This window comes from Triticum dicoccoides, chromosome 6A, assembly GCF_002162155.2.
Source record: "Triticum dicoccoides isolate Atlit2015 ecotype Zavitan chromosome 6A, WEW_v2.0, whole genome shotgun sequence".
In the NCBI taxonomy this organism is placed as follows: Eukaryota; Viridiplantae; Streptophyta; class Magnoliopsida; order Poales; family Poaceae; genus Triticum; species Triticum dicoccoides.
In genome coordinates, this window is record NC_041390.1 from 476993382 (window position 1) to 477008273 (window position 14892).

At 49.6% G+C, this 14892-nt stretch overlaps 2 protein-coding genes and 1 long non-coding RNA gene across 4 annotated transcripts; 1 reads left to right on the top strand and 2 right to left on the bottom strand.

Annotated features, from left to right (window-relative positions):
- Positions 1-6752: 6752 nt before the first annotated feature.
- On the top strand, positions 6753-12460 carry LOC119317367. 2 transcript variants are annotated; one of them, XM_037591814.1, is made up of 5 exons: positions 6753-7309; positions 8043-8262; positions 8373-8466; positions 8719-8953; positions 12210-12460. In XM_037591814.1, exons 1-5 carry the CDS (start codon positions 6906-6908, stop codon positions 12232-12234), a joined length of 978 nt encoding a protein of 325 aa, XP_037447711.1. In that variant the 5' UTR covers positions 6753-6905; the 3' UTR covers positions 12235-12460. The 2 variants fall into 2 exon arrangements, with proteins under 2 accessions (XP_037447711.1, XP_037447710.1); XM_037591813.1 differs by lacking the exon at positions 12210-12460 and adding an exon at positions 9187-9378 and having other exon boundaries at positions 6755-7309.
- LOC119317366 (acetylglutamate kinase-like) lies at positions 9446-10749 on the bottom strand. The gene has a single exon (XM_037591812.1). The coding sequence runs from the start codon at positions 10654-10656 to the stop codon at positions 9637-9639; it is 1020 nt and encodes a 339-aa protein (XP_037447709.1). The 5' UTR covers positions 10657-10749; the 3' UTR covers positions 9446-9636.
- Positions 11380-13474, bottom strand: LOC119317369. The gene is made up of 2 exons (XR_005153591.1): positions 13139-13474; positions 11380-11714 (listed from the first exon to the last, which is right to left on the bottom strand). It is a non-coding gene; the product is annotated as an uncharacterized LOC119317369 (long non-coding RNA).
- Between the last annotated feature and the right edge of the window lie 1418 nt (positions 13475-14892).

The window sequence follows — 14892 nt, forward strand, 5'->3', positions numbered from 1 at the left end:
GCCGTTTCACTTCGGTCATCTCATCACCATCAAGCTCTCCGCCGACAACTACATCTTCTGGCGTGCGCAGGTTCTCCCGCTCTTGGGGAGTCACTACCTGCTAGGCTACGTCGACGGATCGCTTCCCTGCCCACCCGCGCTGGTAGACAGCGTGCACGGTCCGGTCTACAATCCGGCCCATCGCGTCTGGACGGGGCAGGACCAGGCGAACCTCTCCTCCATCCAGGGGTCGCTCTCGCCGGCAGTTGCCGGCCTTGTTGTCTTCGCGAAGACGTCTCATGAGGCCTGGACCATCCTTGAGCGCACCTTTGCAGCGCAGTCCCAGGCTCGTGTCTCTGCACTCCGTCATCAGCTTGGAGAGTGTCAGAAGCTTGACTCCACTGCCACTGAGTTCTACAACAAGGTCAAGGGCCTCGCCGACACATTGGCCTCCATTGGACAACCCCTCACCGACTCCGAGTTCAACTCGTTTATTGTCAATGGTCTTGATGAGGAGTATGATGCCTTAGTCGAGATCATCAACGAGCGGGGCAACTCGACACCCATGCTGGCACACGAGATTTTCTCTCGGCTCCTTCTCACTGAGCAACGGGTCGAGGCTCGCCGCACCAGGAGCACTGGCTCCCTCTCGGCCAACGCCGCCACCAAGGGTGGCCGCTCTTCTTCATCACCCCGGTCTCCCTTGGGGCTGCCACCGTCGCCCGCCTCGGCCCCCCCACCTACTGCGACCTTACCGGGGGCTGGCGGTCCACGTGTGTGTCAGCTTTGTGGCCGCGATGGGCACTGGGCCTCCAAGTGTCATAAGCGCTTCCAGCGAAGCTTCCTTGGTCTTGGCAATGACGGCAAAGATACACGCAACAATGCCCGTCAGGTCGCCATGGTTGATCGTCCAGCGCCGCAGAAGCAACAGGGACACACTCAGTCCTACTCCATCGATCCACACTGGTACATGGACTCTGGGGCGACAGAGCATCTAACCAGCGAGATGGGGAAGCTTCACACTCGTGAACCCTATCATGGCTCCGACAAGATCCACACCGCCAATGGAGCAGGTATGCACATCTCTCATATTGGTCAAGCATCTCTTCTCACTAGACATGCCAATAGGAGTCTTCAGCTTCGCAATGTTCTTCGAGTTCCATCTGTGACCCGTAATCTTCTTTCAGTTCCTAAACTCACACGTGATAATAATGTGCTTTGTGAATTTCACCCTTTTGATCTTTTTATTAAGGATCGGGGCACGAGGGACATTCTTCTTAGTGGGCGGTTGTGCCAGGGCCTCTACCGTCTGGAGCATCCTGGTGTCGCTCGTGTTTTCAGTGGAGTTCGGGTCTCTCCGTCACAGTGGCATGCTCGTCTTGGTCACCCGGCCACACCTATTGTCCGTCATATTTTGCGTCGTCATGAGCTTCCTAATTTGTCTAGTCATAAAGATGTAGCAGTGTGTGATGCTTGTCAGCAGGGGAAGAGTCATCAACTTCCTTTTTCGGAGTCCAGTCGTGAGGTGAAACATCCTTTAGAACTTGTGTTTTCTGATGTATGGGGTCCTGCTCAGACTTCTGTCAGTGGTCATAATTACTATATCAGTTTCGTTGATGCTTATAGTCGCTTTACCTGGCTTTACCTTATTAAACGCAAATCTGATGTGTTTGATATTTTTGTTCAGTTTCAAAAACATGTTGAACGTCTTCTCAAGCACAAAATTGTTCATGTCCAGTCAGACTGGGGGGGGGGCGAGTATCGCAACCTCAACTCTTTCTTTCAGTCGCTTGGGATAGCTCATCGTTTAGCATGTCCATATACACATCAGCAGAATGGTTCAGTCGAACGTAAGCATCGTCATATTGTTGAAGCTGGTCTTACTCTTTTGGCCCATGCATCTGTTCCGTTTCGGTTTTGGAGTGATGCTTTCACCACTGCATGCTTTCTCATCAACCGTACTCCTACTCGTGTTTTAAACATGAAGACTCCCATTGAGGTTCTCCTTAATGAACAACCTGATTATACCTTTCTCAAGGTATTTGGGTGTGCTTGCTGGCCGCATCTTCGTCCATATAACAAGCGCAAGCTTGAGTTTCGTTCTAAGAAGTGTGTTTTTCTTGGCTATAGCTCTCTTCATAAAGGTTACAAATGTCTTCATGTTCCCACTAATCGTGTCTATATATCTCGGGACGTCGTGTTTGATGAGCATGTTTTTCCCTTTGCCAACCTTCTTGTGTCCACTGTCGAACCACCATCCCTGCATTCATCCTCTGTTGCTTCTGACCAATTTGATGATGTTGCATACTCTCCTTTGTTGTTACCTAACCATGGTGCAGGAACCGGGCGTGGAGCTCGTTTGGAGCTGTTGGAGGATTCACCATCATCATCGTCGTCTTCTGGTGGGCACGTCGATCGCCCTATGTTGCATGGCATCGATTCACGTGCCCATGCATGGTCACCCGACGAGCCCGTCGCGCCGAGCATCTCCACTGCTCGGTCCGTTTCGCCAGCGGCCGCCGAGTCGCCCGCGGCTCGGCCCGTCACACCGTCTTCGCCCGCGGCTCGGGTCCTCACGTCGCCTTCATCAGCGGATCGGCCCGCGACACCGGCCGCGCCATGGCCCACTATGCCGAGCTCGCCATCGGCCCGGTCTGTGATGCCGGAGTCGCCAGCTGCTTCGTCTACTCTGCCGGTTTCGCCGGTGGGTCGGCCTTCTTCGCCAACCGAGTCCGAGGCTACCGTGACTGACTCCTCGTCACCGACTGACTCGTCAATGTCGCCGTCCTCCAGCCCGTTGCAGGCTGCTCCGTCGACCTCGGTGGTTCCTGTGTCCCGACCACATACACGCAGTCGCAGTGGCATTTTCAAACCTAAGGAACGTAAGGATGGTACGGTTGCTTGGTTGGCTGCTTGTTTGGCTGCTGCTGTTGCGGATCCATCTTCTGAGCCTCGCTCATATCAGGCTGCCCTGCGCATTCCACATTGGCGAGAGGCTATGGAGCAGGAGTTTCATGCTCTTCTTCGTAACAAGACATGGACTCTCGTTCCTCCACCACCACGGGTAAATGTTATTGACTCAAAATGGGTATTCAAAGTGAAGAAGCATTCGGATGGATCTATTGAGCGTTACAAAGCGCGACTTGTTGCTCGCGGTTTTCGGCAGCGTCATGGTCTTGACTATGAGGACACCTTCAGTCCTGTCGTCAAGCCTACCACTATTCGGCTTCTTCTCTCCATTGCTGTTTCTCGTGGTTGGTCACTTCGTCAACTTGATGTGCAGAATGCTTTTCTACATGGATTTTTGGAGGAAGAGGTTTATATAAAACAGCCGCCTGGTTTCTCTGATCCTGATCGTCCTGACTATATCTGTCGTCTTTCCAAAGCACTATATGGTTTGAAGCAAGCTCCTCGTGCCTGGCATGCCCGCCTTGCCTCTGCCCTTCGTGCTCATGGGTTTGTGCCGTCTACTGCTGACACTTCGTTATTTCTTCTACAGAAGCCAGAAGTCACTATGTATCTTTTGGTATATGTCGATGATATTATCCTTGTCAGCTCTTCTCAGTATGCTGCTGATGCTCTTGTCTGCTCTCTTGGTGCTGATTTTGCGGTCAAAGATCTTGGGAAGCTTCACTACTTTCTTGGAGTTGAGGTCACTTCTCGTGCTACTGGTCTTGTCCTTACGCAGAAGAAGTACTCCTTGGAGTTGTTACAGAGAGCTGGTATGCTGAAGTGCAAACCGACCACCACACCCATGTCGTCTACCGACAAGATAACAGCTGTTGATGGTGAGCTTTTGTCTCCTGCGGATGCCACAGAGTACAGGAGCATTGTTGGTGGACTTCAGTACTTGACGATCACGAGACCAGATATCTCTTATGCTGTTAACAGGGTTTGTCAGTATCTTCAGGCTCCCAGAGATACTCATTGGGCTGCTGTTAAACGCATTCTTCGTTATGTTCAGTTCACCCTGACATTTGATATGCATATTCGGCCGACTTTCTCTCGGGTCCTTTCGGCCTTCTCTGATGCAGATTGGGCTGGTAGCCCAGATGACAGGCGATCCACGGGGGGTTATGCAGTATTCTTTGGCTCTAATTTGATCGCCTGGAGTGCTCGGAAACAGGCTACTGTGTCACGTAGCAGTACTGAAGCTGAGTACAAGGCTGTGGCTAATGCTACTGCAGAGATTATTTGGGTGCAGTCTTTGCTTCAGGAGTTGGGTTTGTCTCAACCACAGCCTCCTATTCTTTGGTGTGATAACATCGGTGCTACATACCTTTCTGCAAATCCAGTATTTCATGGCCGAATGAAACACATTGAAGTTGACTATCACTTTGTACGGGAACGTGTATCACAGAAGCAACTCCAGATCAAGTTTATCTCATCTAAGGATCAACTTGCAGACATCTTCACTAAGCCTTTACCGCTGCCACAGTTTGAGGCTTGTAGGCGCAATCTTACCCTTCTCAGTTCTTTAGAAAGTGGCTAAGATTGAGGGAGGGTGTTAGACTATGTATAGCTTCTGTACCTATGTACGTATATGGTACATATTGTAACACAACCATTATATATAATGAGATAAGCCACCCCTAGAGGGTTGTGCTGGTTCCCCAAAACTTATTGTCTTACACTAAGTTACGAAAGACACGTGTTTTCGCTGCCGAAGTCTTTGTTGGTTCCATAATAACTTTGGGGATGTCGGATTGGTATTTCAACTTGTCTAACCAGCTTGCGTTCTTGAGCAATGGCTTGTTTGGTTAAACCGCTAATTACTACTCCCTCTGTCCCGTAATATAAGAGCGTTATTAATTATGGGACGGAGGGAGTATCATACTTTGACACATTTCGTTAGCCTTCAAACTCACCGAACTTGTCTTCTACTAAGTTCTAACCCAACAACACACAGTCGTCACGTTATCCTTATCGTCCCATGCATCTTTGCGCATCCATCTCGGACTCTCACGCGGCCGTGTTTCCTCAGCACGCATGCGATCGGGACCGATCAAGGCTTCACGCGACGTACGACCTCGTACCCCCGACGACTCGTCAGCCCGTTCTCCCCGTCGGCCGCCACGCGCCGCCGCCGTCACGTTGCTTCTCCCCGTACATCCCGGGCTTATTCGGATTGCTGGTTCTTCCACGTATGCCCACCTGGCATCCCGGTGCACCACGGCGCCCGCTCACGGCTAACCTCGGCGGTCGGGTGCGGTGCGTGATGGCGTGAAGACACCCGTCAGGCGCACGCGCTCGCGGTTTAAATCTTACAATTACGCACGCGCCATTTTGAAACTTTCGCCGGCACCGCCGTCTTTTGGTCGCCGGCGCGGGCAGCTGGCTGGAGTTGCGTGCCTGGATTCTGAAAGCAATGGCGATGGCGTGCGACCATGTGGGGTCGGACGGTCTACTCCTCGGGCTCCATGTCACGCAAATTCGGTACATGCATAACGTCTTGCATGATGGGGAAAGCGGTGACGTGGACAAATCGTACCCCGCAGGGGCAAAGCAACGCCCGACAAAGGAGGGGATGGAACGTAGTAGTTCGTCCACGTCGGCTCTTAGTTCATGGCCCCATAAACTGTCTTTTTATTAATGCAGTATAGACGGAGACGTTGGTACGTACACATATGCACTCATCTCTATAAACGCATGGACGTACATTCTATCTTTATGACCACCTCCAAAAAACCGAGCCGACACATCATTTTAAGATTGACGTAGTCGACGAAAACGTCTCCTCCTATTGAATGCACATCGCCAGGGGGCTTGCAATAAATCCAGAAAAATGTAAACATTAGTGTCAAGTCTAGAGAACCCTGGTGAGCCGGGGATATCACTATCCTTCTAAACATCCAATTACAGGTTAGTTTGCCCCCATAAACTGTCTGTTATGGAGTTTTTTTTGGCCATGTTTGTCAATAATATTTGTATATCGTATCATACAATTTTTTTTCTTTTCCCAAGGATTCATTTGTACCAGAATGTTTCATAGAAAGCTTAGCATCCAATCAAAACCTCGACGAACAAAATTTCCGTAAATTCAAATGGGCATGGCATTGCAGTCGTGTGCTTTCACTATTCCTGCGTTTTTAGGTTCATGCTTATCGAAGATGCCCTCATATTTTGTCTTAAAGAAACAAGCCCTCATTGCTTTGTTGTCCATTTATTTAAAGTAGATGCATTACATCTTCACCAGGGTGCATTAAACAGATAAAATCTCCAAATATGTTGGATAACTTATATTGTAGCCTATTGATAAACATATTCTGTGATTTTTGCACAACGCCCATATATTGACACTGAATTTCACAAGGTCTTGTTTCTTCATTTTTTACCAACATGACTGCTTTAAATAACTTTCCTAAATTGTGTTTACAAATTCCACTAAGTTTCAAAAGAATGGCTCATATGTTTCTTTTTTCCGAGGATATGTATCCGATTCTAAAGCTCGGCTATACTCCCTCTGTATCAAGATATAAAATGTTTTTAAATACTATAACAGTGTCAAAAAAAGTCTTATACTTTGATACAGAGTGAGTATACTATTTAATTTTGTACACAGTCAGTTTGACATGGCTTCACGTGATGTTGTTTGCTAAACCAAAGCAAATTCAATTGAACCACAAAAACTGGAAAACAAAGCAACCAATGAGCAGGCTCAACACCGCACGGAACCAAACGAGGTGGTGCAAGTTGGGTGACCCCAAGCAATACTCCACCTCCCCATCCCTCCTCCTAGATATCAAACCACACCGCAACGGGTTCCGCAACCAACTTCCCTGTCAATACTCCGTTCCCCGTTATTTGTTATCCCCACACGCACGCACGGCGACGAAGCAGTCAGAACGCATCAGCAGCGGCAGAGGAAGATTGGATTGGATAGCGCGGGCGAGGGCGAGCCCTCACCTTCACCGCCGATAGGCCCGATGAGGAACCCGCCCGGCCGGCACCTCCTGCGCGTCGCCACCCGCGCCGTGCGCTCCTCGTCCGGGCTTGGCGGCTCCGGCGCCGGGGCCTCCACGTCCGCCACGTCCCCCGGCGCCGCCTCGTCCGGGGGCCGCCCGCGTAGCCGAGGCGGCGGCGGCGGCGGCATGCTCCTGCGGGCCACGTCCCCGCCCCCGCCCTCCGCCGTCGCGGCCGCCGCGTGCTGGGAGTCCCGCACGCTGCGCCGCGACGGGGAGGACGACTGGGAGGAGGTCGTCGTCGCCGCCGCGGGCGACGGCGCGGCCCCGGGCGCCGGCGACGCGGAGGTGGACAGCGACTACAGGGTCGTGTTCTGGTCCCCGCCCACCGGGGACGAAGTCCGCGCCGCCTTCTCTAGCATCCAGGAGTAAGATTCCTTTGCTCCCGCTCGTCCGCTTGCTTAGATTGGATTGGAGGATTTGTATGTGTGCGTTTCGGTGCTCCCTTCCCGTGTGCTGGCGATTGGCCTGAAAGAGTTAACCTCGCTCGTATGGTTTCAATTCAGTTGCAGACTTCGGACTTCAGTATGATCTGAGAAACTTAGCTCCTCTCGGGCACAACGACAAAAACGTCTCCCACAACGTGTTATTTTGTCTGCGTGCTGTTTATGGTACTGATTGGTTCCTTTGCCATGATTGGATGGGGCTCAGGGGCAGTACCGTGTACTTCATTGATTTACGCAGATACACGCTAGGACTTTAAGCCATCGATTGAAACCCCCTCCAAAATGAGATAATCACGAATCCATGATGTGGTTACAATGGTAATTAGTGGGTGTGGCTATGTGCTGTCTGGGATGTTATAGGGTGTTAGGATCCGCAAGTATTCAGCGGAGCAACTTTCAATCAGGGTTAGATGGTGCTTGTACCTTTTTTAAATAGGAAATGATCAAACTCTCTACTTTTGATGATTGCTTCCATTATTTTGTTGTTTTCTGGCAGCAAATGTGACATACTCATTTCAATAGCGTAAAACAAGCAATTTTTCTGATGAGGTGTTATAGACCTTTATCCAAGAACTCTTTATGCTAAAAAGGGATAATTTAGATGCAGTTTCTGCTCTTACTCTTCATTTAATCGATTTACTGTTTTGCGTTTCAGGGTGTTTGAGGGTTCTTATTATGATGTGAATTCAAATGAAACTGAGAAACAACTAGCATTGCTGTCCAACTCAGAGCATTCTTCATCAACCAATTCATCAGGATCAGACGATTGGGTCGAACCTGCTGCATATGTTCTCAACTCTACTGCTCTTCTGACCAGGGAGCATAGGAATGTTTTGGATGCCTTCCGTCTATTGCAAAGAGACCCTAATGTTCAGGTGAATTATTCCTAACCTATCTTCGTGTTCTCCGAAGCTGCATGTTTGATTTTAACACTTGTGTTATTGTGCATGGTCAAATTTCTGAATAGTTCGTCTTTACCTTGCAGAAAATGGTTATGTCCTTGTCATGTGATAGGACTGTCTGGGATGCTGTAATGAATAACGAAGCAGTGCAAGAATTCAGGAGATCTTTTCAGGATGGTATGTTTTACACTAAAATGTTTATGATCAGCTTTGTTTGGCATAAACCCCAGCGTCACATATATCTGTTTCTGTTTGTTTACTAGAAGAGAGGTCTTTTCCCCCTAGAACAGTAGTCAGGCAGATGCCATCTAATTACTATTTTGATCAGATTTGTGTACTCTTGCCAAATTATTAATTATCACAGTTGTATCATTATCGTCTGGGTATACATACATGCCTTGTCTTACTGCATTCTACCACATCTTTCAGGCAAAGAAGTTAATAGAAAGGGAAACTCTTGTGGCCCTGCTGCAGTGCTTAAGTGGATCCTAGCCAACACCCAGGCAAAGATAACGGAATTCTTCGATAATATAGCGAAGATTGTCAGCATGCTCTTCCACCCTCAAAGCGATGAAGATAAGCCCGATCTGTACAGCGATGCAGTGAAGGTGTCCTTCATGCTCTCGGTGTTCGTCTTCATCGTGGTGGCCGTTGCTCGTACCAAGTGAGCACAACAACCCGTCGACTTTAAATTTCAGTGTTTTCATGCCCTCTTAGTTATGGTGCAGGGGCACATCATCTAGTGAGCGTAGTTTAGTCAAGATTGATCACGGACTTGGTTTGAAAGGCCCAGAATTTACATTGCCGGTGTGGTAACCATGGTTGGTCGTAGTTAAATGTTTAAGCTTGCATGCAGTGTGCTTATCTTATTTTATTTCCTGGTGCTTTTGGATACAGTTATGAGCCGTGGGATTTCGAAGTGTGGTGATTGCAAGATTTCTGCGAACACGTTTTGTAGGACATCACAGGCCTCGCGATTTACATCCACACGAAACTTGTACATTGATTGTTATATTACTGGGCTGTAATCATTTGACCATGAAACTGTTGTAAAATATGTAATTGAAAGTCAGTGGGGATCCTTGATCGTGTCTTGTAGAGCTTGAGCAGCGCCAGCGAGTAGTTTCAGATGATAGATAGAATGCTGACAAGAAAGTCCAGTGGCAGATTTTGATTGGAAAATCTTGCCACGAAATGTATATATTCTGCTTAAAGTTGCAATCTTTCACCATTCCTTGTTCAGGATTCGAATCGAAAACACAGTTACCACAAATGAGGTATGCAAAACCATCCAACCCACTGAATGAACCAAAAAAGAAAAGGAAAGAAACAACAAACAAACAAGTTTCAGCCGGTGATCATGGTGCCGGTGCCCTCGTCGGTGAGGATCTCGAGCAGGAGAGAGTGCGGGACGCGGCCGTCAATGATGCTGGCCGTGTGCACGCCCTGCGCCAGTGCGCGCACGCAGCACTCCACCTTGGGTATCATGCCCCCACCCACCTTCCCCTCGGCCACCATCCGCCGGACGCCGGCGATGTCAATCTCCTTCACCAGGCTCCCGGGGTCGTCCCGGTCCGCGAGTATGCCGGACACGTCAGTGATCAGCAGCAGCTTCTCGGCGCCAATGGCAGCCGCGATCTCCCCCGCCGCAGTGTCGGCGTTGATGTTGTAGGCCTGCCCGGTCTCGTCTGCGGCCACGGTGGCGATGACCGGGATGTGGCCGGAGGCGATGATCGGGCGGAGCACGGAGGGGTCGACGCGCGTGACCTCGCCGACGAACCCGAGGGCCGCGGCGTCGGGGGAGGGGCGCGCGGTGAGGAGGCGCGCGTCCTTGCCGCAGAGGCCGACGGCGGTGGCGCCGGCGAGGCTGATGAGGGAGACGAGCTGCTTGTTGACCTTGCCGACCAGCACCATCTCGACGACCTCCATGGTGAGCGCGTCGGTGACGCGGAGGCCGTTGCGGAACTGCGGCTCGACGCCGACGCGCTGCAGCCAGGAGTTGATCTCCGGGCCGCCGCCGTGCACGAGCACGGGGCGCAGGCCGACGCAGGAGAGCAGGACCAGGTCGCGGATCACCGACGCCTGCAGCTCCGGCGACTTCATGGCCGCGCCGCCGTACTTGACCACCACCGTCTTGCCCTTGAACCGCTGGATGAAGGGGAGCGCCTCCGACAGGACGTCCACGCGGCTCAGCGCCGCGGACGCGGCCTGCGCTGGCGCCGGGGAGGAGGAGGCCGAGACGCGGCGCCCGCGGCGTCCATGGGGCGCGGACGAGGCGAGCGGCCTGACGCGGGCGGCGTTTAGGGTAGGATTTGGGAGGGATGCGGAGGGGAGGGTGAGGGCGGGGTGGGGCTTGGTTAGGAGCATTGCTGCGGCCGCCGAGGAGCCTTGGTGTTGGCGCCGCCGGGGTGCTTGCCTAGACGGAAGGGGTTGGTGGCCGGCGCTGGGCGTGCGGGGTGCGGCGCAGCGGAAGAGACGGTACTTGTAGATGGACGAGGCGGGCGGAGTGGAGTTGGTGGTGACTGCGGAGGGGGCGCGCTTCTGCGAAGTGCGAACCGGCTGCCGTTGACGCGAGCACGTGGTTGTTTCTTTGGTCAAGGACTTGCAGAAAGGCGTTCATTTTTTTTTCATGTTTTCAGCAGCCCTTTGACTAGAAATCTCAAAAAAGGCCGAGCAAATTGATACAGATCTCTTACTCGGAGCGTTTCCAACCGGACTGGATAAATGGGGGCCAACTACTATAGAATCTGAGCTTGCTGTGAAAAAATAGAAAAAGAAATCTGGACCATCGGATGCAGCATGACTGGTACAGATGGAGGCAGAGGGTTCTCAATGCACATTTTAAGAAAAACCCCTACTATTAGGTACATATACAGGATGACTTTTGCAATAACCACCCTCAGATATCAATAATTATGCCTGTCATAAATAAGACATTGTACAAAACTGTACAGGTATCCGTCTCTTAGGTTTTAAAAAAATTGCACATATGTACGGCATGAAACTTCTTGTAGATTTGATTTAATTAGTAGCTTCTGCTACATCAGTAAATATGCAAGAATCCAGACATATTGGTGAGTAGAAAGTACATGACAAATTTAACCACCCACTTCAAGCATACCTAAGCATACATTTCAAACCTGACGATCCCATATAAGACACAAACAGAAGAGATACATACATATCAAATGCTACATAGCATGAGAGGATTACTTTTGTTACAACACAGGCAAGACTAAGTAGACTAAAATAATCACAACCCAACAAGCACGGCCATTAAAAGCTGCATTACTATCTTGGTGGTACATCACATAAAAGCTACAGCCTTTGCATCTTGTGCTTCATGCTCACCGAATGCTTCTTGCTCATTGAGCTTCTTGTGCTGCTAATCCCAGTTTGTATCTGCTAATGAACTGCATTGCTATCTTCATGGTACACAACACAAACACAGCATGACAAATCAGAGGGAGGAAATGAACTAATCTCAGTGTATCTGCTAAGAAAATAAACAATGCGCCTAAAGCCTTCATGGCAACATTATCGATTAGAGAATAATCTTACATCGTCCGATAGTATGGCATGAATGAAATCAGAAATTAGGGTACCTTCCACATTAGAAACAAGGGCACGAGCCATATTACTTTCCCTAGGAGAAAGAACAAACGAAATAGAAGTAAAGCTACAAGATATATGCGCCTTTTCTTTTTAATTGCACTTCAGTACAGAGAAAATCTATCTTGGCATCCAGCACTGTCATTATTTAAATTGGTTAAAAACTGATGGTATGACTTGCATTTATCACCTAAAGAAATTGCAATTACAGATGCTTACTAGCAAGTCCTGAAATGGTGCGCATTGCAGTATTCCAGCATTGAAATTTCTTTATTGTCTTACTAAAGTCTTGATTTTAATTTCTACAGAGGAACTGGAACACTTTCTAGCTAGAATTGTTCAACGTATATGGAAGGTTGTTCTTCTGGTACGTCCAGCAAGTTATACAACAAGCTTTGCATCAATGATTACTGCCAGCAAATTTCACCCATCAGTGCCTGGTGTTCATGAACTCCAGAAGAATGGACAATATGTAGGGTTCCACCAAGGTTTCTATGAAAAGGGTCTACTGCTGGAGATTGGTTTTGCACTTTTGATACATAAAAAATCAGGGCCTATGCTACATCTGCCGATTTCTATAGTACTTTTTCTAATGGAAGCATTGCTGTGATTGTACATGATGTTCCATACATCTAACTTTTTCTCGCGAAGTACAACAAAGGTTACAGTGGTGTCGCTGTCGCCTATTTACAGGAGCGCATACTTTGCATTTGTGAGTTTAAGTACACTGACTATTCTCTTGAAAAGTTTGCTACCGAAGCATGCAAATGTTAAGCTTATGTGTTCCTCTTGATTCTAGCCATATCACCACAAGATTGCATTTATAAAAAATCAAATTTAGAGACGGAAGGGTGTGCCTAGAACTGGAAAATTTTAATACAATCCATCTATTATATGAACTGGTAAAATCTATCTTCATCTTCACAATAAAAATGAGCTTACTGTCCCATCAAGTTTTCAACCAATGGCTGCATATTGCGACAACAAACTTAGCAACCGCAGGTAGTAATTATATTTTTTATTGAGTTGTCCTAAAATCGAGGATTTATCTACCCATCTGCAACCTTCCAACTTGGTTATCTAAGTAATTACCGGTGAAACAGAACTTTCAAAATAGACTACCAAACCACTAAGAACAGTAGCAATACATCATCAAATTGAAGTTATAAAATGGCATCTTCCCATATGAGCAGTGACATGGAAAAGTACAGGAAAACAGAACTGGAGATGGCATCACCTGCTTGCAGCCGACGAGGTGAAGGAGGAAGCGACGAACCCACCGCTCCTGGAACCTCGGATGGGGAGGCAGTGACCAGTGACGAGCACAAAGTAGGGCCGAGCTTAGTAGCCGGCGAGCTCAGATCTGCTCTGCATAACCGGGTGGGCGGCGACACAACGGCCAGGAGTCATCCGATCTGATCAGCTCTGAGGTGCTTCCCCACTGGAACACGCCTCCATTGGTCGTACTCGCCCAGCTCTTGGTTGAGGGATCTGGGCCGCCGCCGCCGCCGCAGGAGGAGGAATTTTAGATCGTGCGTGTGTCGGTGCATCGGGGAATCGGGTTTGGGTCTGAATGATTAGGACGACGGGAGCAAATTAACTCTCAGGCAGGGACCTATTTGCAAACTTGTAGTCAGAGATTGCTCCACCCGAATCTGAGCCATCAATATGCCATCCAATGGTCCAAACTCATTTTTTCTATTCTTTCACAGTAGGCTCAGATTCTATAGTAGTTGCCCCCGGATAAATGTGACCCTATATATGTCTATTTCCCCTATGTCCGCACCTGCAACTAGAATCCTCATTTTCGAAACCTCGGATTCAATAAAAAACATGAATATATGGTTCGAACATAAAAATTTACTAGAACTATTGAGCACGCTATGCTCCACAGTTGGTGTTGTTGGGATTTCATTTAAAAAAATGGTTTTGGTGTGTCTGTGGAAGTTCGTGATTTTTTTATTAACAATGTGGTATTTTGATTGTCTCTTTCCGGGTATAAAGGCATTGTTCAACGGTAACCCGTAAAAAACCTCTCGCATCCGTCTGCAGACAGGGGGGACCAGTCAGCGGACATGGATGCGGAAGGCAGCCATCCAACGCTAGCCACATACATTTTAAACTATTTTTCAATAAACCAAATGAAATTCATGCAAACACGGGCGAATTTCGAACAGATATGACGGATTTCATACAAACACGATGGATTTAACGACATTTTGAACATTTAGAACGAAAAGAAGACTCGCCCCTAAACCTGTCCTAGGGAGGCGGCGCTCAGCGTCCAAGCCCGTGTCGTCCTCCTTTTGCCGTCTCCATGAGTATCGGCAATAAGACCGATGAAGTGAAGGTGCGGTCTAGCCCACATGAGACACCATGCCCCGCCTCCTCCCGTGGCCTACTCATCCTCGGAGGAGTCCGCGCCTTGTCCGTCGCTGGTGGACGTGAGGTCCACGAGGGAAATGGTGGCGCCTTGGCTGTCGTCGTCCTACCGGGCCGGCTGATGGTTCCTCGACGGCGAGTAGGAGGTGCTACTGGCTATGTTCTCCTCCACGATCGCCTGCAACGACGCCTCCGCGGTTACCGCTTCCTACCGAGCTGCGGCTTGAGCGTGGCATCGTAGATAGCACACTGCTCCGCGACGAAATTTGGGTTCGCCGCGGCCATGGCCGCCACGGCCTCCTCGCTAGCAAGCTCACCTTAGATTTGGCCCTCCGCCACCTGGTGCTGCTCCAGGAGGAACAAGTTGTATCGTTGTTCCTGCGGCGCTTGCTGGAACACCGACAAAGGTGCCGGCGCAAGCTGCACCTCCGCCGTGGCGGCATTGAACTGCGCCTCGCCTGCTCCATGGAGTCCCGCAGTGTCCGGCTGAAGGTATAGTCCGGCTATCCGAACACCCCCTAATCCAGGACTCCCTCAGTAGCCCCTGAACCAGGCTTCAATGACGACGAGTCCGGCGCGCAGATTGTCTTCGGCATTGCAAGGCGGGTT